The sequence below is a fragment of the Coregonus lavaretus genome, assembly GCF_964263955.1.
Source record: "Coregonus lavaretus genome assembly, chromosome: 29".
NCBI classification, from domain to species: domain Eukaryota; kingdom Metazoa; phylum Chordata; class Actinopteri; order Salmoniformes; family Salmonidae; genus Coregonus; species Coregonus lavaretus.
In genome coordinates, this window is record NC_140016.1 from 9,955,544 (window position 1) to 9,982,134 (window position 26,591).

General features: G+C 45.5%; 1 protein-coding gene across 2 annotated transcripts in view; it reads right to left on the reverse strand.

The window, feature by feature from the left end:
- The window catches only part of LOC311105327 (PH and SEC7 domain-containing protein 2-like), a 51,459-nt gene that overhangs the window by 20,141 nt on the left and 4,727 nt on the right, over window positions 1-26,591 (reverse strand). For both annotated transcript variants that reach the window (XR_014610242.1, XM_084147444.1), the window contains exons 2-3: window positions 18,826-19,534; window positions 17,852-18,637 (exon numbers count right to left, since the gene is read on the reverse strand). Coding sequence is in view for 1 of the 2 variants with exons in the window: in XM_084147444.1 (XP_084003570.1) it covers window positions 17,852-18,637; window positions 18,826-19,451 (1,412 nt within the window). In the remaining variant the exon portion in view is untranslated. The remainder of the gene's footprint in view (window positions 1-17,851; window positions 18,638-18,825; window positions 19,535-26,591) is intronic.

Here is a 26,591-nt window from a genome sequence, read left to right on the forward strand (position 1 = left end):
TGTGATGGGATGTATAGACATTATGGAAGGTATGTGGATAGAATATACACTGGGGAAAAAAAGTATTTAGTCAGCCACCAATTGTGCAAGTTCTCCCACTTAAAAAGATGAGAGAGGCCTGTAATTTTCATCATAGGTACATGTCAACTATGACAGACAAATTGAGGAAAAAAAATCCAGAAAATCACATTGTAGGATTTTTTATGAATTTATTTGCAAATTATGGTGGAAAATAAGTATTTGGTCACCTACAAACAAGCAAGATTTCTGGCTCTCACAGACCTGTAACTTCTTCTTTAAGAGGCTCCTCTGTCCTCCACTCGTTACCTGTATTAATGGCACCTGTTTGAACTTGTTATCAGTATAAAAGACACCTGTCCACAACCTCAAACAGTCACACTCCAAACTCCACTATGGCCAAGACCAAAGAGCTGTCAAAGGACACCAGAAACAAATTGTAGACCTGCACCAGGCTGGGAAGACTGAATCTGCAATAGGTAAGCAGCTTGGTTTGAAGAAATCAACTGTGGGAGCAATTATTAGGAAATGGAAGACATACAAGACCACTGATAATCTCCCTCGATCTGGGGCTCCACGCAAGATCTCACCCCGTGGGGTCAAAATGATCACAAGAACGTTGAGCAAAAATCCCAGAACCACACGGGGGGACCTAGTGAATGACCTGCAGAGAGCTGGGACCAAAGTAACAAAGCCTACCATCAGTAACACACTACGCCGCCAGGGACTCAAATCCTGCAGTGCCAGACGTGTCCCCCTGCTTAAGCCAGTACATGTCCAGGCCCGTCTGAAGTTTGCTAGAGTGCATTTGGATGATCCAGAAGAGGATTGGGAGAATGTCATATGGTCAGATGAAACCAAAATAGAACTTTTTGGTAAAAACTCAACTCGTCGTGTTTGGAGGACAAAGAATGCTGAGTTGCATCCAAAGAACACCATACCTACTGTGAAGCATGGGGGTGGAAACATCATGCTTTGGGGCTGTTTTTCTGCAAAGGGACCAGGACGACTGATCCGTGTAAAGGAAAGAATGAATGGGGCCATGTATCGTGAGATTTTGAGTGAAAACCTCCTTCCATCAGCAAGGGCATTGAAGATGAAACGTGGCTGGGTCTTTCAGCATGCCAATGATCCCAAACACACCGCCCGGGCAACGAAGGAGTGGCTTCGTAAGAAGCATTTCAAGGTCCTGGAGTGGCCTAGCCAGTCTCCAGATCTCAACCCCATAGAAAATCTTTGGAGGGAGTTGAAAGTCCGTGTTGCCCAGCGACAGCCCCAAAACATCACTGCTCTAGAGGAGATCTGCATGGAGGAATGGGCCAAAATACCAGCAACAGTGTGTGAAAACCTTGTGAAGACTTACAGAAAACGTTTGACCTGTGTCATTGCCAACAAAGGGTATATAACAAAGTACTGAGAAACTTTTGTTATTGACCAAATACTTATTTTCCACCATAATTTTCAAATAAATTCATTAAAAATCCTACAATGTGATTTTTCTGGATTTTATTTTCTCATTTTGTCTGTCATAGTTGACGTGTACCTATGATGAAAATTACAGGCCTCTCTCATCTTTTTAAGTGGGAGAACTTGCACAATTGGTGGCTGACTAAATACTTTTTTCCCCCACTGTATAGTATATCTGAAAAATACGTAGGATAGAATAGTATATGTACAGCAATAGTTGAATAGGTTGGACTTGACTAGAATATAGTATATACATATGAAATGGGTAAAACAGTATGTAAACTTTATGAAAGTGACCAGTGTTCCATTATTAAAGTGACCAGTGATTCCATGTCTATGTACATAGGGAAGCAGCCTCTAAGGTGCAGGGATGAGTAACCGAGTGGTAGCCGGCTAGTGACAGTCACTAAGTTCAGGGCAGGGTACTGGGTTGAGGCCGGCTAGTGATGGCTATTAAACAGTGATGATCTTGAGATATAAGCAGTTTTTCAGTCTCTCGGTCCCAGCTTTGATGCACCTGTACTGACCTCGTTTTCTGGATGATAGCAGGGTTAACAGGCCGTGGCTCGGGTGGTTGAGGTCCTTCATAAAGCATATCGCAGGCCGTTTTAAAACTAGGCTACTTGTGGACTGGACCGTTAACCAATTGTTTAGACTACACCTTGTTCAGTCATGTTGCCTCATTAGCTAGCTATAGCTAACAACCTGGGGCGCGTTCAGCAGGACACAACGTTTTGGAACGTTCAGATAGAAAAATGCTATGTAGAACAAACATGCCTCTCTGACATGTTGAATAAGGAATAACGTTGGCTCTATTCACAGAACTTCTATCTGCAACGTTTGAGAACGTTTCTCAACTGAACGTGGCCATGGTAACATTACCAGTAGCATGCTGAACGTAGCCATGGTAACATTACCAGTAGCATGCTGAACGTAGCCATGGTAACATTACCAGTAGCATGCTGAACGTAGCCATGGTAACATTACCAGTAGCATGCTGAACGTAGCCATGGTAACATTACCAGTAGCCTGCTGAACGTAGCCATGGTAACATTACCAGTAGCCTGCTGAACGTAGCCATGGTAACATTACCAGTAGCCTGCTGAACGTAGCCATGGTAACATTACCAGTAGCCTGCTGAACGTAGCCATGGTAACATTACCAGTAGCCTGCTGAACGTAGCCATGGTAACATTACCAGTAGCCTGTATGCAAACATTTGGTGGTACAGAAAGAAAGGAAAATGGATAGCAAACAATTTATTGACTAAATCCCTATTGCCACTACACTATATCTTTATTTTGAGTTAAGGTGGACCCAGTGACTCAGCCTGGAGCACTTGGACCAGGACTCGAGCGGTAGGACTCAGACACTCTCTCTCTCTTCCTCTCTCTCTCTCTCAATTTCAATTCAATTCAATTTAAGGGCTTTATTGGCATGGGAAACATATGTTAACATTGCAAAAGCAAGTGAAGTAGATAATAAACAAAAGCGAAATAAACAATTTCATTGTGATATTATGTGACATTAAAATACATTTCAAATGTGATATTATGTGCAAATAGTTAAAGTACAAGAGGGAAAATAAATAAACATACATATGGATTGTATTTACAATGGTGTTTGTTCTTCGCTGGTTGCCCTTTTCTTGTGGCAACAGATCACAAATCTTGCTGCTGTGATGGCACACTGTGGTATTTCACCCAATAGATATGGGAGTTTATCAAAATTGGGTTTGTTTTCGAATTCTTTGTGGATCTGTGTAATTTGAGGGAAATATGTGTCTCTAATATGGCCATACATTTGGCAGGAGGTTAGGAAGTGCAGCTCAGTTTCCACCTCATTTTGTGGGCAGTGTGCACATAGCCTGTCTTCTCTTGAGAGCCAGGTCTGCCTACGGCGGCCTTTCTCAATAGCAAGGCTATGCTCACTGAGTCTGTACATAGTCAAAGCTTTCCTTAAGTTTGGGTCAGTCACAGTGGTCAGGTATTCTGCCACTGTGTACTCTCTGTTTAGGGCCAAATAGCATTCTAGTTTGCGCAGTTTATTTGTTAATTCTTTCCAATGTCCCGTGTAGCTCAGTTGGCAGAGCATGGCGCTTGCAACGCCAGGGTTGTGGGTTCGATTCCCACGGGGGGCCAGTATGAAAAAAAAACATGTATGCATTCACTAACTGTAAGTCGCTCTGGATAAGAGCGTCTGCTAAAATATTTAAACAAAAGTAACAACAATTATATTTTTGTTTTCTCATGATTTGGTTGAGTCTAATTGTGTTGCTGTCCTGGGGCTCTGTGGGGTCTGTTTGTGTTTGTGAACAGAGCCCCAGGACCAGCTTACTTAGGGGACTCTTCTCCAGGTGTCACGCCCTGGTTCATCTCTCTGTAGGTGATGGCTTTGTTATGGAAGGTTTCGGGATCGCTTGCTTTTAGATGGTTGTAGAATTTAACGGCTCTTTTCTGGATTTTGATAATTAGCGGGTATCGGCCTAATTCTGCTCTGCATGCATTATTTGGTGTTTTACGTTGTACACAGAGGATATTTTTGCAGAATTCTGCATGCAGAGTCTCAATTTGGTGTTTGTCCCATTTTGTGAATTCTTGGTTGGTGAGCGGACCCCAGACCTCACAACCATAAAGGGCAATGGGTTCTATAACTGATTCAAGTATTTTTAGCCAAATTCTAATTGGTATGTCGAATTTTATGTTCCGTTTGATGGCATAGAAGGCCCTTCTTGCCTTGTTTCTCAGATCGTTCACAGCTTTGTGGAAGTTACCTGTGGCACTGATGTTTAGGCCGAGGTATGTATAGTTTTTTGTGTGCTCTAGGGCAACGGTGTCTAGATGGAATTTGTATTTGTGGTCCTGTTAACTGGACCTTTTGTGGAACCCCATTATTTTTGTCTTACTGAGATTTACTGTCAGGGCCCAGGTCTGACTGAGTCTGTACAGAAGATGTTGGTAGGCTGAATTACTGTTGATAGGACAAGGTTTGTGCACATGGAAGTCAGTGATTTATGTTTACTATAGGTTAATAAGGCTATATAAATGTGAACACGGAATGAGGGAGAGCTCTGTTTGTTGTTTTGGAAAGTGTGTTGTTTTGGAATGTTTGTTGTTTTGGAAAATTTTCAAAGTCTATTGAAAAAGTTTGGTTAATAGCTAGTTAACTTTTGTTTGGATCCCGCAACGCAGTTGGCATCAGTTGCTGGGACCGCTGCTATCTATCCAGGGATCCTACCGACCAAGGCCGGGTCTAAGGAGCTGTTTGGCGTAGCAGCTAGCCTAGCTGCTAGCTAGCTGCCTATCAAGCTAGCTGGGTTTTCTTAAGGGCTGGAATGCAGCCCGCTACGCGGTTAGCCATTGTGGCTGGGACCGTGGATTGTCCCAAGCTTGTGGCTGTCTAGATCCCTGCTGTTTGTTGTTTTCAATCTTCCTTGTGACCTGCCCTGTCTGGAACTGCGAGGAGTAACAGCGTAACCTACGTGGCTAGCTACCATGACAAAGACCAAAGCCGGATCTTTTAAACAAACAAAAATAGTTCTACAAGCAGTTGTTACAACAACAAGAAAATAGCTTCAAGTGTTTTGTCCAAATACTGGTGGAGTCAACTAAATGAAGAGCAATTTGCAGTTCTCCCAGGGTCAGCTCGATGAGTTGAAACAGGAGAACGGCAAGATGACAACAATCTGTAAGTCATTGAGAAAGGACATCAGTTCTGTATGTGAATCCATGATAACAATGACGGAGAAATCAGATTATCTTGAGGGACAATCAAGGCGGAACAACATGGTTGTGGACGGAATTGCAGAATCTCCACATGAGACCTGGATGGAATCTGAGGTCAAAGTTAGGGAAAAAATGTTGGAGAAACTGAAGATGGATCACAGGAAGATTGAGGTGGAGCGCGCCCCCAGGACTGGAAAATCCAGCACTGGCCCAGGTGACAGGCCCATGCCTATAGTGGTCAGGTTCCTGAGGTTCAAGAACAATGTAGCTGTTCTGGAAAGAGCCAAGAACTTGAATGAAGTAATATCTTCCTCAACGAGGACTATCCTGAAGCTGTGCGCCAGAAGAGGAAAGAAATTATCCCAGCCATGAAAGCTGCCAGAGAGCATGGGGACATTGCTTAAATCTGCTATGACAGGCTCATTGTCCACCCTCCCTCCCAAATGCCTGGAAGGGATGAGAGAGCCAAGCCTATGGGTTTGTAGCTTCAACCCCGCAGCACACACACTTACACACACCAACTGATTAATGGACAGCTGAATGTATATTTTTTAAAATCTTGTTTGCTCTTTTCCATATTAGGTCTATCTCTGATAAGCTACCAAGGAAAGGGTTGAAAATAGCCCATATTAATATATGCAGCCTTAGCTGCATTAATATATTAGCTATTTCTGAGACTCACTTAGATAATTAATTTGATGATACAGGGATATAACATCTATAGAAGAGATAGAAATGCTTATGGGTGTCACGGTTTCGGCCGAGGCTGCTCCTCCTCCTTGTTCGGGCAGGCTTCGGCGGTCGTCGTCCCCGGAGTACTAGCTGCCACCGTTCGATGTTTCATGTTTGTTTGGTTTTGTCTGTTTGTACACCTGTCCCTTGTTAGTGTTTGATTTGGTTGCCTATTTAGTTTTCGTGTGTGGGGGCAGGTGTTATGTGGTATTGTTTATTGTCAAGCTGTTGCTCTTTTGTATTACTCTCGTGTTTGTTGTTTTCCGAGAGTCCGCACTGTGTGCGCTATCTTCATTTTACGCACTGTGTGTGTTGTGCGTAATTTGTATTTTGCCTCCCGGTTGGGTTGGCTGTTCGCCTGTTTGGTGCTGCATTTTGTTAACTAAAGTCTGTTGACGAACGCCCGTGTTTCCTGCGCTTGATTTCCTCACCGCATCTACACTCAGCTACTGACAATGGGGGAGGTGTTGCTGTATATATTCAGAGCCATATCCCTGTAATGTTTAGAGAAGATCTTATGTTGCTATAGGTCACCAAGTGCTAATAGTCAGTATCTAAATAATATGTGTGAAATGCTTGATAGGGTATGTGATTTAAACACAAAGGTCTTTTTTGTTGGGGACCTGAATATTGACTGGTTTTCATCAAGCTGTCTGCTCAAAAGAAAGCTTCTCACTGTAACCAGTGCCTGTAATCTGGTTCAGGTTATTAATCAACCTACCAGAGTGTTTACAAACACTACAGGAACAAGATCATCCACATGTATTGATTACATTTTTTACTAATACTGTATGTAACAGTGTTGCTTCCGTCCCTCTCCTCGCCCCTACCTGGGCTTGAACCAGGGACCCTCTGCACACATCGACAACAGTCACCCTCGAAGCACCGTTACCCGTCGCTCCACAAAAGCCACGGCCCTTGCAGAGCAAGGGAAACAACTACTTCAAGGTCTCAGAGCGAGTGACGTCACTGATTGAAATGCCACTAGTGCGCACCGCTAACTAGCTAGCCATTTCACACCGGTTACACTCACCCCCCTTTTGACCTCCTCCTTTTCCGCAGCAACCAGTGATCCGGATCAACAGCATCAATGTTGCTTCCGTCCCTCTCCTCGCCCCTACCTGGGCTTGAACCAGGGACCCTCTGCACACATCAACAACAGTCACCCTTGAATCACTGTTACCCGTCGCTCCACAAAAGCCGCGGCCCTTGCAGGGCAAGGGAAACAACTACTTCAAGGTCTCAGAGCGAGTGACGTCACTGATTGAAATGCCACTAGTGCGCACCGCTAACTAGCTAGCCATTTCACACCGGTTACATGTAGAACGTTGTTCTAAAGCTCTATCCATACCCATTGGATGCAGTGATCACAGTATAGTGGCTATATCCAGGAAAGCCAAAGTTCCAAAAGCTGGGCCTAAAATAGTGTATAAGAGATCATACAAAAGATTTAGCTGTGACTCTTATGTGGATGATGTAAAAAATATGTGTTGGTCTGATGTGATTAATAAGAAGCATCCATACGCTGCACTTGATTCATTTATGAAATTGCTTCTTCAATTATTGATAAACATGCACCTGTTAAGAAACTGACTGTTAGAACTGTTAAGGCTCCATGGATTGATGAGGAATAACTGTATGGTTGAAAGTGATGGGGCAAAAGGAGTGGCTATTAAGTCTGGCTGCACATCTGACTGGCTGACTTTCTGCAAATTGAGAAATTATGTGACTAAACTCAACAAAAAGAAGAAGAAACTGTATTATGAAGCCTAGATCAACTTATATCAACTTAATTATGGGCAGAGAGACAAATTCAACTCCATCTTTCATCGAATCAGATGGCTTATTTATCACAAAACCATTTGATGTTGCCAATTATTTTAATGATTACTTCATTGGCAAAGTGGGCAAACTTAGGCAGGAAATGCCAACAATGAACAGTGAGCCATCGTATTCATGCATAAAAAAACAAATAATGAAAGAAAATAATTGTAAGTTTGAATTTTGTAAAGTTAGTGTAGGAGAGGTGGAAGAATGATTGTTATCGATCAATAATGACAAACCTTCTGGCATTGACAACTTAGATGAAAGCTACTGGGGATTGTAGCTGACTCTATAGCCACTCCTATCTGTCATATCTTTAATCTGAGCCTAGAGGAAAGTCTTTGTCCTCAGGCCTGGAGGGAAGCCAAAGTCATTCCACTACCCAAGAGTGGTAAAGCAGCCTTTACTGGTTCTAACAGCAGACCTATCAGCTTGCTGCCATCTCTTAGCAAACTGTTGGAAAAAATTGTGTTTGACCAAATACAATGCTATTTTCTGTAAACAAATTAACAACAGACTTTCAGCATGCTTATAAAGAAGGGCACTCAACATGTGCTGCACTGACACAAATGACTGATGATTGTTTGAAAGAAATTGATAATAAGAAGATTGTGGGAGCTGTACTGTTAGATTTCAGTGCAGCCTTTGATATTATTGGCCATAACCTGTTGTTTTGCGAAAACATATGTGTTAGAGCTTGTCTACCATATCATATCGTGGATTCGGAGCAATCTATCTAATAGAACTCAGCGGGTTTTCTTTAATGGAAGTGTATCTAATGTCAAGCATGTAATGGGCAGCTCTCTAGGCTCTCAACTATTTTCTATTTTTACCAATGACCTGCCACTGGCATTAAACAAAGCATGTGTGTCCATGTATGCTGATGATTCAACCATACAGTGCCTTGCAAAAGTATTCATCCCCCTTGGCGTTTTTCCTATTTTGTTGCATTACAACCTGTAATTTAAATGGATTTTTATTTGGATTTCATGTAATGGACATACACAAAATAGTCCAAATTGGTGAAGTGAAATTTAAAAAATAACTTGTTTAAAAAATAAATAAATAAAAAAATAATGGAAAAGTGGTGCGTGCATATGTATTCCCCCTTTGCTATGAAGCCCCTTAATAAGATCTGGTGCAACCAATTACCTTCAGAAGTCACATAATTAGTTAAATAAAGTCCTCCTGTGTGCAATCTAAGTGTCACATGATCTGTCACATGATCTCAGTATATATACACCTGTTCTGAAAGGCCCCAGAGTCTGCAACACCATTAAGCAAGGGGCACCACCAAGCAAGCGGCACCATGAAGACCAAGGAGCTCTCCAAACAGGTCAGGGACAAAGTTGTGGAGAAGTACAGTTCAGGGTTGGGTTATTAAAAAATATCAGAAACTTTGAACATCCCACGGAGCACCATTAAATCCATTATTTAAAAATGGAAAGAATATGGCACCACAACAAACCTGCCAAGAGAGGGCCGCCCACCAAAAATCACGGACCAGGCAAGGAGGGCATTAATCAGAGAGGCAACAAAGAGACCAAATATAACCTTGAAGGAGCTGCAAAGCTCCACAGCGGAGATTGGAGTTGCTGTCCATAGGACCACTTTAAGCTGTACACTCCACAGAGCTGGACTTTACGGAAGAGTGGCCAGAAAAAAGCCGTTGCTTAAAGAAAAAAATAAGCAAACACATTTGGTGTTCGCCAAAAGGCATGTGGGAGACTCCCCAAACATATGGAAGAAGGTACTCTGGTCAGATGAGACTAAAATTTAGCTTTTTGGCCATCAAGGAAAACGCTATGTCTGGCGCAAACCCAACACCTCTCATCACCCTGAGAACACCATCCCCACAGTGAAGCATGGTGGTGGCAGCATCATGCTGTGGGGATTTCTTTCATCGGCAGGGACTGGGAAACTGGTCAGAATTGAAGGAATGATGGATGGCGCTAAATACAGGGAAATTCTTGAGGGAAACCTGTTTCAGTCTTCCAGAGATTTGAGACTGGGACGGAGGTTCACCTTCCAGCAGGACAATGACCCTAAGCATACTGCTAAAGCAACACTCAAGTGGTTTAAGGGGAAACATTTAAATGTCTTGGAATGGCCTAGTCAAAGCCCAGACCTCAATCCAATTGAGAATATGTGGTATGACTTAAAGATTGCTGTACACCAGCGGAACCCATCCAACTTGAAGGAGCTGGAGCAGTTTTGCCTTGAAGAATGGGCAAAACTCCCAGTGGCTAGATGTGCCAGGCTTATAGAGACATACCCCAAGAGACTTGCATTTGTAATTGCTGGGGGGGAGGGGAATAGTTATGGATGCTCAAGTTTTCTGTTTTTTTTGTCTTATTTCTTGTTTGTTTCACATTAAACATATTTTGCATCTTCAAAGTGGTAGGCATGTTGTGTAAATCAAATGATACAAACCCCCCAAAAATCTATTTAAATTCCAGGTTGTAAGGCAACAAAATAGGAAAAATGCCAAGGGGGGTGAATACTTTCACAAGCCACTGTATATGCATCAGCAACCACAGCTAATGAAGTCACTGAAACCCTTTAAAAAATAGTTGCAGTCTGTTTTGGAATGGATGGCCAGTAACAAACTGGTCCTGATCATCTCTAAATCTAAGAGCATTGTATTTGGTACAAATCATTCCCTAAGTTCTAGACCTCAGCTGAATCTGGTAATGAATGGTGAGGCTGTTGATCAAGTTGAGGAGACTACATTACTTGGTGTTACCTTAGATTGTAAACTGTCATGCTCAAAACATACATTCAGTGGTTGTAAAGATGGGGAGAGGTCTGTCTGTAATAAAGAGATGCTCTGCTTTTTTGACACCACATTCCACAAACCAAGTCCTGCAGGCTCTAGTTTGATCTTATCTTGATTATTGTCCAGTCATATGGTAAAGTGTTGCAAAGAAAGACCTAGTAAAGCTGCAGCAGGCCCAGAACAGAGCGGCACATCTTGCTCTTCATTGTAATCAGAGGGATAATATGAATACTATGCATGCCAGTCTCTCTTGTCTAATAGTTGAGGAAAGACTGACTGCGTCACTTCTTGTTTTTACAGTTTTTTACAATCACTTTGGCACTAATTTCAGAACCTTGACGTAATTTTTCAAAACTCTAGACACAAAACTCAAAACGGTCATCACTTGTAACACAGGCTGTCCAATGTTCAAAACATTGCATTGTGCATTCATATCTTTAAAGAAATATTGCACTTGCACAATCATTGGTTAAAAAAACAAATGTATTGTGAAACACCAATGAAACGTTAATTTAGATCACCCACACACAAGCAACCGATAGTTTCACTGTGTCATTGTTCGTACAATCATTAGATATTGTAGTACAAAATAGGTGATACATGTTTCATTATGGTACTACATGTAAATACATCCCTGTAAAAGTACTGCTGTAGTAGAGAGAATACTACAGACACAGTGGAATCATTGAAAAAAATCTGAAATATGTTGATGAAAAACGATACAGTACTGTAAAACATCAAATGCAGTGTTCCTCAACTTGCTTGCTTGTACTGTAAAAAGCAAAACATAGGAGTGATTACTGTACTTCTACATTTTCATAAACTCTGTCTTGTGGATTTGGCCACAGGTTCTCATCTACATCACAATGGATGTTTTCATTAGCCAAATATCTTGGAAAAAACCTTCGGGCATGGCGAATCCAGGCCTGACACTGGTCTGCCGTGATGTCATTGCATGTGTCATCCATGGCCTGGAGAAAAGTGACTTGTTCATGTGGGCGCCTATCATAAACCTTCCATCTCCATGTGGAGAAAAATTCCTCAATCGGGTTAAGGAAAGGAGAGTATGGGGGTAAATACAGGGTGGTAAATTGTGCATGGGCCTGAAACCATGCTTGCTCAGATTTCATTGGACACTCTTTGCTGTTGCTGCCGCTGTCTTGGTCCGTGGTCTTGTCCTCTACCACGTTCCCCCACACCTCTCAAACGAGGCCCACGACCACCTCTCAGAAGGGGTGCTTGTCCCCTGCCATTCCTTTGACCAACACGTCTTCCTCGTCTTCCTCCCACCACTGCATGACCTCTATTGTGACCTGGATCACCTGCCGGCTCCATGTTACAGTACGTATCGCTATATTGTTGCAAGTGGATCCCAATCAATTCTTTATATACTCGTTCCATAATGTGAACTCAATCATCAGCAACAGGTTGGCAGATTTGGACAAGCAATTACAAGGGCCTTCATCCATACAGTGCAGTACTGTCAATACTGTAAATAGTCTGAAAAGGTGGTACATGGGACCATAGAAACGGTGTCTGATAAAGAATGATGATAGATATAATATTACATCCATAGATAATGTAGTCTAATTGGTTCATGCTCCACGCTAATTGGTGACAATGAATCTCGTTATCTTGAAACTTTCATGATCTAAACATGGAATATTGTTTGTCTGTTTCCATACAATGCATTAAGAGTAATGCAACAGTTACTTAGTCATTTTGAGCAGTTGTATCAATTGATAGTTGGATAATTGTAATGAAATGAATAGACACTCATCTGTAATGTGTGAATTGCCTTTTGAAATAGTAGTACTTTGATGTTAAGTTGTGTCATATTGAACAGGTGATTTTTGTTAAATGAACAAATGATCTTAGTTTTATGTGTATTGTGTCCAAGCAATTGAAAAAAGTGTTAGAGTTTTGAAAAATGTGCATTTTGATCATTGGTTGTGAGTTTTGTGTCTAGAGTTTTGAAAAATGACGTCAAGGTTCTGAAATTAGTGCCAAAGTGATTGTAAAAAACTGTATAAGAAACATTAATGTGTTGGAAATTCCAAATTGTTTGCATAGTCAACTTACACACACACTGACACACACACTTACCCCACCAGACATGCCACCAGGGGTCTTTTCACAGTCCCCAGTTCCAGAACAAATTCAAGGAAACGTACAGTATTATACAGAGCCATGAGTGCATGGAACTCCAAAACACAAATAAAGCAACACTTCACTGCACAATGCCTCTCCCCCATGTGACCTACTTGTTGTGTGTGTATTTTTCGTTATGTGTCGGACCCCAGTAAGACTAGCTGTCGCCATTGGTGTCGGCTAATGGGGATCCTAATAAATTAAATCAAAAGTGGCTCAAATGAAAGGACATTTAGTTGACAAAAATGGCCCACAGTTTTTGTCATTTTGACAATAACTAGAATAAATCATTATTCAAATGATATGTGACAATTAGATTTTAGTCAAAATTACTAAGACTAGACTAAATCTAAAAAAGTGTGCCATAATGTACACTGGTATGTGTGTGTGTGTGTGTGTGTGTGTGTGTGTGTGTGTGTTTGTGTGTGTGTGTGTGTGTGTGTGTGTTTGTGGCATATTGCTGCTGGAACATGAGCGGATTATCTGCAGAGAATTTCAGCAGCAGAGAGAAGAACTCTCCCAAGGGCTTTATTACTTCAGAGTGACACCCACAAGGACAGGGCCTGTCTCTCTGGTGTGTGTGTGTGTGTGTGTGTATGTTAGTGTGTGTGTGTGTGTGTTAGTGTGTGTGTATGTTAGTGTGTGTGTGTGTTAGTGTGTGTGTATGTTAGTGTGTGTGTATGTTAGTGTTTGTGTGTGCGTGTGTGTGTGTGTTAGTGTGTGTGTGTGTATGTGTGTGTGTGTGTGTGTGTTTGCATCCTTGCATATGTCTGTGTGTCTGTGTGTATGTTAGTGTGTGTGTGTGTGCGTGTATGTGTGTATATGCTAGTGTGTGTGCGTGTGTGTGTGTGTATGTGTGTGTGTGTGTGTGTGTGTGTGCATGCGTGTGTGTGTATGTGTGTGTATGTGTGTCTGTGTGTCTGTCTGTGTGTATGTTAGTGTGTGTGTGTGTGTGTGTGTGCGTGCGTGTGTGTGTGTATATGCTAGTGTGTGTGTGTTAGTGTGTGTGTGTGTGTGTATGTGTGTGCGTGCGTGTGTTTGCACCCTTGCGTCTGTCTGTGTGTCTGTGTGTCTGTGTGTCTGTGCAGCACATATTACATGAAGCAGAATAATCTTCAATGAGGAGCAGCTCCTCTGATATAGTTGTGACTTTCATCTTGTCTGCTTACAGCCTCAAATCTCTGTATCCTGCTCACAGGGGAGAGAGGCACAGGCTGTCCCAAATGGCACCCTATACCCTTTATAGTGCACTACTTTTGACTAGGGCCCATAGGGATTTGGTCAAAAGTAGTCCAGTATAAAGGGAACAGGGTGCCATTTGGGACCCATCCCTAGTGTCACAGCATGATCACTGGGTACCATACCGTCTCCATCTCCATCCCCTAGCATCTCTCTCTGACAGAAACATCATCCAGCCAGCAATGATCTGGATACCTACCGTAAAGCTATTCAGAAACAGATCTAGCTAGGTAGCACCAGCTGGCTTTCTAAGCTGTAATACTAGGACTACATGTGTGTCCTCCTGTTCAGATTGAGAGTGCCTGGGGATTTCAGGTCGGTGGTCTCCTATTCATGTGGCTTTAGTACAGCCATATAGCTATATGGATTATAGCTAAGCTTCAACTATACTGGTCCACTGCTGTAGAGAGAGAACCATAACCAATTCAATGTTCTCATGGAGATTGTCTGATAGGCTGGCTCTGACAAGGAGCCAGACACACTGACTGACTGAGTAGCTTACTAACTGACTGACTGACTAGTAGCTTACTAACTGACTGACTTGGTGACTCAGTAAATTACTAACTGACTGACTGACTGGCTGACTGACTGGTTTACTGACTGACTGACTGACTGGATGACTGAGTGATTTACTGACGGACTGGCTCACTGGCTGACTGGATGACTGATTGACTGATTGGGTGGCTGACTGGATGACTGGATGGCTGACTGACTGGCTGACTGGGTGGCTGACTGGCTGACTGACTGACTGACTGACTGACTGGCTGACTGACTGGGTGGCTGACTGACTGACTGACTGACTGGGTGGCTGACTGACTGGCTGACTGACTGACTGACTGGGTGGCTGACTGACTGACTGACTGACTGGCTGACTGACTGGTTGGATGGCTGACTGACTGACTGACTGGGTGGCTAACTGACTGGGGGCTGACTGATTGACTGGCTGGGTGGCTGACTGACTGGCTGACTGACTGGGTGGCTGACTGATTGACTGGCTGACTGACTGGCTGACTGACTGGGTGACTGACTGGCTGACTGACTGGGTGGCTGACTGACTGGGTGACTGACTGACTGACTGACTGGGTGACTGACTGGCTGACTGACTGGGTGGCTGACTGACTGGGTGGCTGGCTTGCTGACTGACTGGCTGACTGACTGACTGGGTGGCTGACTGACTGACTGGCTGACTGACTGGGTGGGTGGGTGGCTGACTAACTAACTGGGTGGCTGACTGACTGGGGGGCTGACTGATTAACTGGCTGACTGACTGGGTGGCTGAATGGTTGGCTGACTGAGTGACTAACTGGGTGACTGGTTGGCTGACTGACTGACTAACTGGCTGACTGACGGACTGGGTGACTGACTGACTGACTGACTGGGTGACTGACTGACTGACTGACTGGCTGGGTGACTGACTGACTGGGTGACTGACTGACTGACTGACTGGCTGAATGGTTGGCTGACTGACTGACTAACTAACTGGCTGACTGACTGACTGGGTGACCGACTGACTGACTAACTGGCTGACTGGGTGGCTGACTGACTGGGGGGCTGACTGATTAACTGGCTGACTGACTGGGTGGCTGAATGGTTGGCTGACTGAGTGACTAACTGGGTGACTGGTTGGCTGACTGACTGACTAACTGGCTGACTGACGGACTGGGTGACTGACTGACTGACTGACTGGGTGACTGACTGGGTGACTGACTGACTGACTGACTGGGTGACTGACTGACTGACTAACTGGCTGACTGACTGACTGGGTGACCGACTGACTGACTAACTGGCTGACTGACGGACTGGGTGACTGACTGACTGGGTGACTGACTGACTGGGTGACTGACTGACTGACTGACTGGGTGACTGACTGACTGGGTGACTGGGTGACTGACTGACTGACTGACTGGGTGACTGACTGACTGACTGGGTGACTGACTGACTGGGTGACTGACTGACTGACTGACTGACTGGGTGACTGACTGACTGGGTGACTGACTGACTGACTGGCTGAATGGTTGGCTGAGTGTTCTTCCTCTTTCCCTTTCAGCAGCTGCTGTTTCCTGCTGAGATAAAGACTAGTTACCCACAATATTCTCAGTAATGATGTTAGCATTGGGGCTACCAGCTGGGTTTGGGAGAGGTGGGGAACAGAGAGGGAGGGAAGGTAGGGCAGAAGTTAAGGATAAAAGGAGGAGTAGAGAAAAGTAGGGGGAGAGGGAGGGAAGAGAAGGGAAGGGAAGGGGAGAAGGAGGGGTAGAGACAAGAGAGAGAGAAGATGGGATGGGACATGGGAGGGAGAAAGAGAGAGGGATCACTGCAGAGTAGAGATCTGACTGTAAAAGAGAACAGAAGTTGTGCATCATCCTCTGTTTGACAGAACGATGTAAAGAGCTCATTCCTGCTCCTCTACACATCCTCTCTCAAAGAGAGCTGCATGAGCACAGACAGAGACTCCAAATATGCGTTTTTCATGCATTACTCTCAGATTGACTTCCCTACACCTGTATCCACTCCAGATCGAAAAGTGGCTGGTAAGCCTGGCATGATCTAGAAGTGTAAGTGTTCTCCCCTCTCTCTCCCGCTGGGCAGAGGAAGGCCAAAGACGATGATGTCAACGCCAAAACAATGCCTCATTCAGCCAGGGGCTGGCGGGCAGGAAGCAGGCTCTCGCTTAAACGACAACATCTGCAGAAATACAGAGAGAGAGAGAGAGAGAGAGCTGCTATCTATCAGAACCATTAGAAATGTACTGAGTATGTATGAGGCCGTAGTGCAGAGAAGAGCTAATGTATTTTGGAGTTGGAACACATGCAAGCTTTACTCATTCTGGAATCCATCCTGGAATTCAGAATTATCTCTAATGCCATCAGTTCTAGAATGCACCATAGCAGCCTTTAGAATTCGGTCTGTCACACATTCTAAAAAGAGGCACTTAGCTTCATGATATCCTGCACTGATTCAGAAGTGGAACACCAAGTGATCAGCAGAACAGTAGCCCAGCAGTGATCTCTAACAATCTGACATGATTTGAAACATTAGACCCAGAGACTGTGGTCCTGTGGGGATAGTATAATGGCTCCTGACCTATGTCCAGGTCTCATGTTCCCATGTGTTTCACATTACCACGCTACACTGGTGGCTGAGTGGAGCTAGAGGACATGGGAGAACATAGCTATGTGATTATGGACCTGGTTGACACATTTAATATTTTTTGGCATGAACTCAGACACAGGTATTGCATTGTTTATGAACTAGATCTAGCACACTTTCTCTAGGAGTTGATTACATACAGTATTTTGTGTAGGTTGAATGTGCTGTGCATAAGCTCAGCTCTAACTAACCTATCCATGGCATAGACCCCCATCTCCTGCAGCCTTGGACCTGTAGCACAAGCCCAGCCAGACACAGCCAGTGTGAGGGGGGCAGTATGAACTGGACTCTCCCCTGAGACACCCAGCCAGACCAACCAGACCAGACCCCCCTGCTGATGAACCTCAGCCAGCCTGGCCATCTCACTCATGCCCCCTGCTGGATGAGACTGGGAGGCTTAATTACAGGACAATACACTGTAGTCTGATAGAGGAAGTCCCTCTAACTCCCAAGTGAGCTTTACTAGACATGCTTTAGTAGTGGAAAGGCCAGAGACTTTTCTTGAATGATATCTGAGTACTGCACTTTGATTCACCTAAATCAACCCTGCTTAAATTGATAGCCAACCAGACACAACCTGTGAAAACCTACCACTGACCCACTCAACGTATCCCTAACCCTAGTCATAACCCTAACCGTAACCCTAAACCTAACCCTAGCTTCAAGTCCACACCCTGGCACAACTCTAACCCTAGCCATTACCCTAACTCTAACTCACTCAACCCACCATAATTCCCCACCCCTTTGCCCCTGCCTTGCCGTCTTACCTCATAGAGTTGGGTATGGCTCCAGAACAATCTGCTCCCCCCTGGCTGTCCATGTGAAACCCGTTCGGGATGGCCCACCGGCCAGGCTGGCTCAGTACAAACTCCGACCTGGTCCCGGTGATGGTGGTCCGCAGTGGGCTTCCTCCAGATCCAGGCCCAGGGCCTGCAGCACTCTCCCCAGCCTCGGGCTCACCTCGCTGGGCCTCGGGTCCAGCCTCGCTTCCCTCCTGCTCCATGACGGTGGCTAGTTCCAGATCCAGAGGCTCAGGGCTCTGGAGGAAGGACCTCTGCTGGATGAGGGGGGTGAGCGGAGCCTCGAAGCTGACACAGCTGTCCGTCTCATCTGTGAGTGACAGGACGTCCAGGGAGTCCAGACTACTGTAGCACGTCCCCCCGCGAAGAAGTGCAGACTCAACGATACGCTCAAACGTCGAGCTGAAGCCGTCCTTGTTGTCCACCCTGCTCTTCTCCCTCTCTCCCTCCCCCTCTTCCTCATCTTCCTCTTCCTCCCCCTCTATGGCCACAACATGCTCCACGATGCGTTCAAACACAGAGCTGAAACTGTCCTGGTTCCCCCTCCCCTCCCCTTCCTCCTCCTCCTCCTCCTCCTCTTCCACCTCTGTGTCCGCCAGCTCTACGGAACACTCGAAAGTGGAGCTGAACATGTCCAGGTGTTCCTGGATGACCTCTACTAAGCCGCCTCCTTCTCCCACATCTTCATCCTCTTCATCATCCTCCTCTTCATACCCTTTGATTCCGTTCTCAGGTCCTATCCCGTTCTCCAGCCTGTATGGAGAACATAGAGTATCATCGGAATAAAACTTTTATAAAACAGCTACATATTAAACTACACATAAACCCTCCGCATTAACATACTCATCTCAGTCTGTTGATGGATGTTCTATAAATGATCCGACCTATACATTCACTCATGACCACGCTAGTCAAGGTCTGCTCATGTGTGTTGTACTGACCTGACTATGTCCAGAGACTGTGGTGGGTCTGGTAAGTCCTGGTCCTGGTCCTGGTCTTCTTCCAGATCCTCAGGTGGTGGTGGTGGAGGTAACTCCTCCTTACCCTTCTCCTCCTCCTCCTCCTCCTCCTCACAGCTGGGCTCGCAGGCTGGTTCTGCCTCCTCTGTGGCCTCTTTATTCATGTTATCCCCCTCCTTCTCCACCTCCTCCTCCCTTTCTTCCCTCTCCTCCTCTCTCTCTATCTCTCCATCTGGCTGACCATCCTCAGCATCTATCCTCTCATCCCCCACTCCATCTTCTTCATCACTTGTCTCTACCATACTCTCTCTCTCTTCATGCACCTCTCCTTCTCCCTGCATCACTTGTTCCACTCCCTCACCTACCTCATCACCCTCTCCCTTTCCACTTTCATCACCTTCTCTTTCTCTGTGTACTTCCCTTTGTACCGTGACACTTTCCTCCCCTTCCTCCTGATTGGTCCCCTCTATCCCCTCCACCTCCAGATCTTGCCCCTCCAGCCCTTGGGCTGTGGCTGGCTTCTCTGCAGGGTGGGCTGGGGTCTCCCCCTGGCTTTCTGGGGGTGTAGGGGGTTCAGTCTGGGGGTGTCCCTGCCCTTCCTGGGTCATGGTGCCTGGGTGTGGGGGGGAGTCGTCTGGGGCCGGGGGGGAGGCAGAGAGCTTTGGATCCAGGACTAGGGAGGACTGACCGTCTGGGGGAGAAAGAGAGGGGTGAGAAAGGAAGCACGGGTGAAAAAAGAGAAGAAAAGAGAAGAAAAAGGAGAGACAGTGGGGGGAGGGGAAGGGCTGCTGTCATTACAGTCATTTCATTATTTCTTAGCCTTAATTGTAATATGGAGGTCACCTTGGAAAGGAACCCCCAGTATTTGTGAATGTGTGTGGGTGTGTGTGTACGTGCTTGTCTCAATGTCTCTGTGTGTGTCTAGAACACTATGTCCTCTAAAGCAGAGTCCAGAAGAAGGAGAAAAATAGGGCAGAAGAAGGAGAAAAATAGTCCAGAAGAAGGAGAAAAAGAGGGCAGAAGAAGGAGAAAAAGAGGGCAGAAGAAGGAGAAAAAGAGTCCAGAAGAAGGAGAAAAAGAGTCCAGAAGAAGGAGAAAAAGAGTCCAGAAGAAGGAGAAAAAGAGGGCAGAAGAAGGAGAAAAAGAGTCCAGAAGAAGGAGAGTGAGAGTGAAAACGAGCAAAGGAAGATCATTTTAAAGCCCCTGCAGATGCATGTCAAAAGGATCCCGCTGACGGTCATCTTTTCTCCAGAGCAGCAGGCCTTTAATCCACACAGCAGCTCCTCTACTCCTCCTCACATCTCACATCATCTCACATCACATCTCACATCACATCTCACATCACATCTCACATCACATCTCACATCACATCACATCACATCTCACGTCACATCTCACATCACATCACATCACATATCACATAATAATAATAATAATAATAATAATAATAATAATAATAATAATAATATGCCATTTAGCAGACGCTTTTATCCAAAGCGACTTACAGTCGTGCGTGCATACATTTTTGTGTATGGGTGGTCCCGGGGATCGAACCCACTACCTTGGCGTTACAAGCGCCGTGCTCTACCAGTTGAGCTACAGAGGACCACATCACATCTCACATCACTCATTCACTGCTTCATTTCTTCTCTTTTCACAGCTGAATGGCTAACACAAACCACTCAGGTTAAGTGCCCTGCTCTGGGGTCCATATGCTGAATGCCCACCGGGGATTTAAACCAGCAACATTTTGGACACCAGGCACCAGTTTCTTTTGGAACATTAGCTGGAGATGGGCAGTGAGTCTCAATCTTCATTGGTCTAGGTTGTGTTTCATTGGGCTGGTAGCAGCACCAGCATAAGATAATGTGGGTAATGTATTATTGGATTGTACTAATGTGATTTTGGTATTTTATTTTAGCAGTCAGTGTTCCTGTTATTGTTTGGTGGTAATGTAATTGGCTACTGTACAGAGAACAAGGCTTTTGGAGCAAAGAACTCTTCCTGAAATGATAGTAGATTTTGGAGGAGCCACCATTCCATCTTCCCATTTAGTGCTTTCCCTACTTTTATGTAGCCGCATTAATAAAGACGGAGTCTCTGTGTGCTGACGTCGCATTGTCTGCTGATTCATCAGCATTAATAGATCGGCGGATATCCTACGGCCTTACATTAGTACGTGTAAGCAGATTTGAGGTACGTGTTGGAGTCGGTTATGATTTGGTTGCATTTATGTCTCCAACCTCCCAACCCTATGGACTAGGCTGAACCTCCCAACCCTATGGACCAGGCTGAACCTCCCAACCCTATTGACCAGGCTGAACCTCCCAACCCTATGGACCAGGCTGAACCTCCCAACCCTATGGACCAGGCTGAACCTCCCAACCCTATTGACCAGGCTGAACCTCCCAACCCTATGGACCAGGCTGAACCTCCCAACCCTATGGACCAGGCTGAACCTCCCAACCCTATTGACCAGACTGAACCTCCCAACCCTATGGACCAGGCTGAACCTCCCAACCCTATTGACCAGGCTGAACCTCCCAACCCTATGGACCAGGCTGAACCTCCCAACCCTATTGACCAGACTGAACCTCCCAACCCTATGGACCAGGCTGAACCTCCCAACCCTATTGACCAGGCTGAACCTCCCAACCCTATGGACCAGGCTGAACCTCCCAACCCTATGGACCAGGCTGAACCTCCCAACCCTATTGACCAGGCTGAACCTCCCAACCCTATGGACCAGGCTGAACCTCCCAACCCTATTGACCAGGCTGAACCTCCCAACCCTATGGACCAGGCTGAACCTCCCAACCCTATGGACCAGGCTGAACCTCCCAACCCTATTGACCAGGCTGAACCTCCCAACCCTATGGACCAGGCTGAACCTCCCAACCCTATGGACCAGGCTGAACCTCCCAACCCTATTTACCAGGCTGAACCTCCCAACCCTATGGACCAGGCTGAACCTCCCAACCCTATTGACCAGGCTGAACCTCCCAACCCTATGGACCAGGCTAAACCTCCCAACCCTATGGACCAGGCTGAACCTCCCAACCCTATTGACCAGGCTGAACCTCCCAACCCTATGGACCAGGCTGAACCTCCCAACCCTATTGACCAGGCTGAACCTCCCAACCCTATGGACCAGGCTGAACCTCCAAACCCTATGGATCAGGCTGAACCTCCCAACCCTATTGACCAGGCTGAACCTCCAAACCCTATTGACCAGGCTGAACCTCCCAACCCTATGGACCAGGCTGAACCTCCAAACCCTATTGACCAGGCTGAACCTCCCAACCCTATGGAACAGGCTGAACCTCCAAACCCTATTGACCAGGCTGAACCTCCCAACCCTATGGACCAGGCTGAACCTCCAAACCCTATTGACCAGGCTGAACCTCCCAACCCTATGGACCAGGCTGAACCTCCAAACCCTATTGACCAGGCTGAACCTCCCAACCCTATGGACCAGGCTGAACCTCCAAACCCTATTGACCAGGCTGAACCTCCCAACCCTATGGACCAGGCTGAACCTCCAAACCCTATTGACCAGGCTGAACCTCCCAACCCTATGGACCAGGCTGAACCTCCCAACCCTATTGACCAGGCTGAACCTCCCAACCCTATGGACCAGGCTGAACCTCCCAACCCTATGGACCAGGCTGAAGTAAAGAGCAGACTAAAATGAATGACATCATCACATGAAGCAAATACAGCGAGTGACATGCCGAGTCAGACACCTTTATATGGACAGTATTATGTTATTTTATCACACTCCAACACACACAACCAAAACACCCAAACACACGAATAGACATCAACATACAATCAAACACTTATGTAATCAAACATCAAAGCTATTGATGTTCTGCCTCTGTTTCTCACACGCACACACACCTGCGCTCTCGGCCATGTTGTTGACAATGCTGTTGAGCGTGACAGGACGACAGCTATGTAGAGCAGCAGTAAGAGTCCCACTGCTCAGGAGCTGGCAGATGTGCTCCTGGACCCAATGCCCAAACCTTACCTCACATTGTTATGCACTGTGTGTGCGTGTGTGTGTGTGTGTGTTTTTTTTAGCTTGATTGGCAGATGATGTGATGGTATTAAAGGTAAATTGATAAGGCCTAAGAGCCCACTGTTCTGCTGACAAAACCAGAATTAACTCACTTACTCCAAAGACGCACATGCACGCACCACACACACACACGCACACACACACATCATCTGCCAATCACGTTGAAATACTACCGATAAGAACCATAGTCTCTCTCTAAGACCTCTTTCTCTCCGTCACACACACCCACCGTACACACACCCACCGTACACGCACCCACCGTACACGCACCCACCGTCCACGCACCCACCGTACACACACCCACCGTACACACACCCACCGTACACACACCCACCGTACACACACCCACCGGACACACACCCACCGTACACACACCCACCGTACACACACCCACCGTACACACACCCACCGTACACACACCCACCGTACACACACCCACCGTCCACGCACCCACCGTACACACACCCACCGTACACACACCCACCGTACACACACCCACCGGACACACACCCACCGTACACACACCCACCGTACACACACCCACCGTACACACACCCACCGTACACACACCCACCGTCCACACACCCACCGTACACACACCCACCGTCCACACACCCACCGTACACACACCCACCATACACACACACACACACACACACACACACACACACACAGATCTGGTTGGTTATTTATTCATCAAGACAAGGCTCCATTCCTCTGGGAGACAACAGTGATAAGCATGATTGGTCTGTATAATGTAGCAGAGAGAATACTATAGGAAACACTATAGCACAAAGAACTACTACTGAGACAAAAGAACAGGTAACAATGTGAATGGTATGTGAATGAGAATACACATATGAATGAGACCAGGTTGGAATATGAGATATGGAACACACAAGTAGACACAAAAGACATAGTCTATCTGTCTATCAGTCAGTCTGTCAGTCAGTCTGTCTATCTGTCTGTCTGTCTGCCTGCCTGCCTGCCTGCCTCTCTGTCTGTCTGTCTGTCTGTCTGTCTGTCTGTCTGTCTGTCTGTCTGTCTGTCTGTCTGTCTGTCTGTCTGTCTGTCTGTCTGTCTGTCTGTCTGTCTGTCTGTCTGTCTGTCTGTCTGTCTGTCTGTCTGTCTGTCTGTCAGTCTGTCTGTCTGTCTGTCTGTCTGTCTGTCTATCAGTCAGTCAGTCTGTCAGTCAGTCTGTCTATCTGTCTGTCAGTCAGTCTGTCTGTCTGTCTGTCTGTCTGTCTGTCTGTCTGCCTCATCCTCTGTTTTTCTTCTTCCCCTTATTTTATATTTATCTCTCACAATAAGACTGCTAAGACTGTGTGTGTGTGTGTGTGTATGTGTCTGTGTGTGTGTGTGTGTGTGTGTGTGTGTGTGTGTGTGTGTGTGTGTATGTCATTGTTGTTCCCCACTTTCTCCTTCCCTCTCACAGCAAGACCAGAACATCACACTGCAGTCGTACTGGATCTACCAAATGACCTACTAACCCTTTATACACAAGCCACTGCACTGTAGCCAACACACACACTAACCCTTTATACACAAGCCACTGCACTGTAGCCAACACACACACTAACCCTTTATACACAAGCCACTGCACTGTAGCCAACACACACACTAACCCTTTATACACAAGCCACTGCATTGTAGCCAACACACACACTAACCCTTTATACACAAGCCACTGCACTGTAGCCAACACACACACTAACCCTTTATACACAAGCCACTGCATTGTAGCCAACACACACACTAACCCTTTATACACAAGCCACTGCACTGCAGCCAACTATAGGCAGTATGTTGTATCTACAGGCAGCATGTTGTATCTACAGGCAGCATGTTGTATCTACAGGCAGCATATTATATCTACAGGCAGCATGTTGTATCTACAGGCAGCATGTTATATCTACAGGCAGCATGTTGTATCTACAGGCAGCATATTATATCTACAGGAAGCATGTTGTATATACAGGCAGCATGTTGTATCTACAGGCAGCATGTTGTATCTACAGGCAGCATGTTGTATCTACAGGCAGCATGTTGTATCAACAGGCAGCATGTTATATCTACAGACAGCATGTTGTATCTACAGGCAGCATGTTATATCTACAGGCAGCATGTTGTATCTACAGGCAGCATGTTGTATCAACAGGCAGCATGTTATATCTACAGGCAGCATGTTGTATCTACAGGCAGCATGTTGTATCTACAGGCAGCATGTTATATCTACAGGCAGCATGTTGTATCTACAGGCAGCATGTTGTATCAACAGGCAGCATGTTATATCTACAGGCAACATGTTGTATCTACAGGCAGAACGTTGAATCTACAGGCAGCATGTTCAATCTACAGGGAGCATGTTGTAGCTACAGGCAGCATGTTGTATCTACAGGCAGCATGTTATATCTACAGGCAGAATGTTGTATCTACAGGCAGTATGTTATATCTACAGGCAGCATGTTGTATCTACAGGCAGCATGTTATGTCTACAGGCAGCATATTGTATCTACAGGCAGCATGTTATATCTACAGGCAGCATGTTGTCTCTACAGGCAGCATGCTATATCTACAGGCAGCATTTTGTATCTACAGGCATCATGTTGTATCTACAGGCAGCATGTTGTATCTACAGGCAGCATGTTATATCTACAGGAAGCATGCTATATCTACAGGCAGCATGTTGCATATACAGGCAGCATGTTGTATCTACAGGCAGCATGTTGTATCTTCAGGCAGCATGTTGTATCTACAAGCATCATGTTGTATCTACAGGAAGCATGTTGTATCTACAGGCAGCATGTTATATCTACAGGCAGCATATTATATCTACAGGCAGCATGTTGTATCTACAGGCAGCATGTTATTTCTACAGGAAGCATGTTATATCTACAGGCATCATGTTGTATTTAAAGGCAGCATGTTGTATCTACAGGCAGCATGTTATATCTACAGGCAGCATGTTGTATCTACAGGCAGCATATTATATCTACAGGCAGCATGTTGTATCTACAGGCAGCATGTTATTTCTACAGGAAGCATGCTATATCTACAGGCATCATGTTGTATTTAAAGGCAGCATGTTGTATCTACAGGCAGCATGTTATATCTACAGGCAGCATGTTATTTCTACAGGAAGCATGCTATATCTACAGGCATCATGTTGTATTTAAAGGCAGCATGTTGTATCTACAGGCAGCATGTTATATCTACAGGCAGCATGTTGTATCTACAGGCAGCATGTTATATCTACAGGCAGCATGTTGTATCTACAGGCAGCATGTTGTATCTACAGGCATCATGTTGTATTTAAAGGCAGCATGTTGTATCTACAGGCAGCATGTTATATCTACAGGCAGCATGTTATATCTACAGGCAGCATGTTGTATCTACAGGCAGCATGTTGTATCTACAGGCAGCATGTTATATCTACAGGCAGCATGTTATATCTACAGGCAGCATGTTGTATCTACATGCAACATGTTGTATCTACAGGCAGAATGTTGTATCTACAGGCAGCATGTTATATCTACAGGCAGCATGTTGTATCTACAGGCAGCATGTTATATCTACAGGCAGCATGTTGTATCTACAGGCAGCATGTTATATCTACATGCAGCATGTTGTATCTACAGGCAGCATGTTGTATCTACAGGCAGCA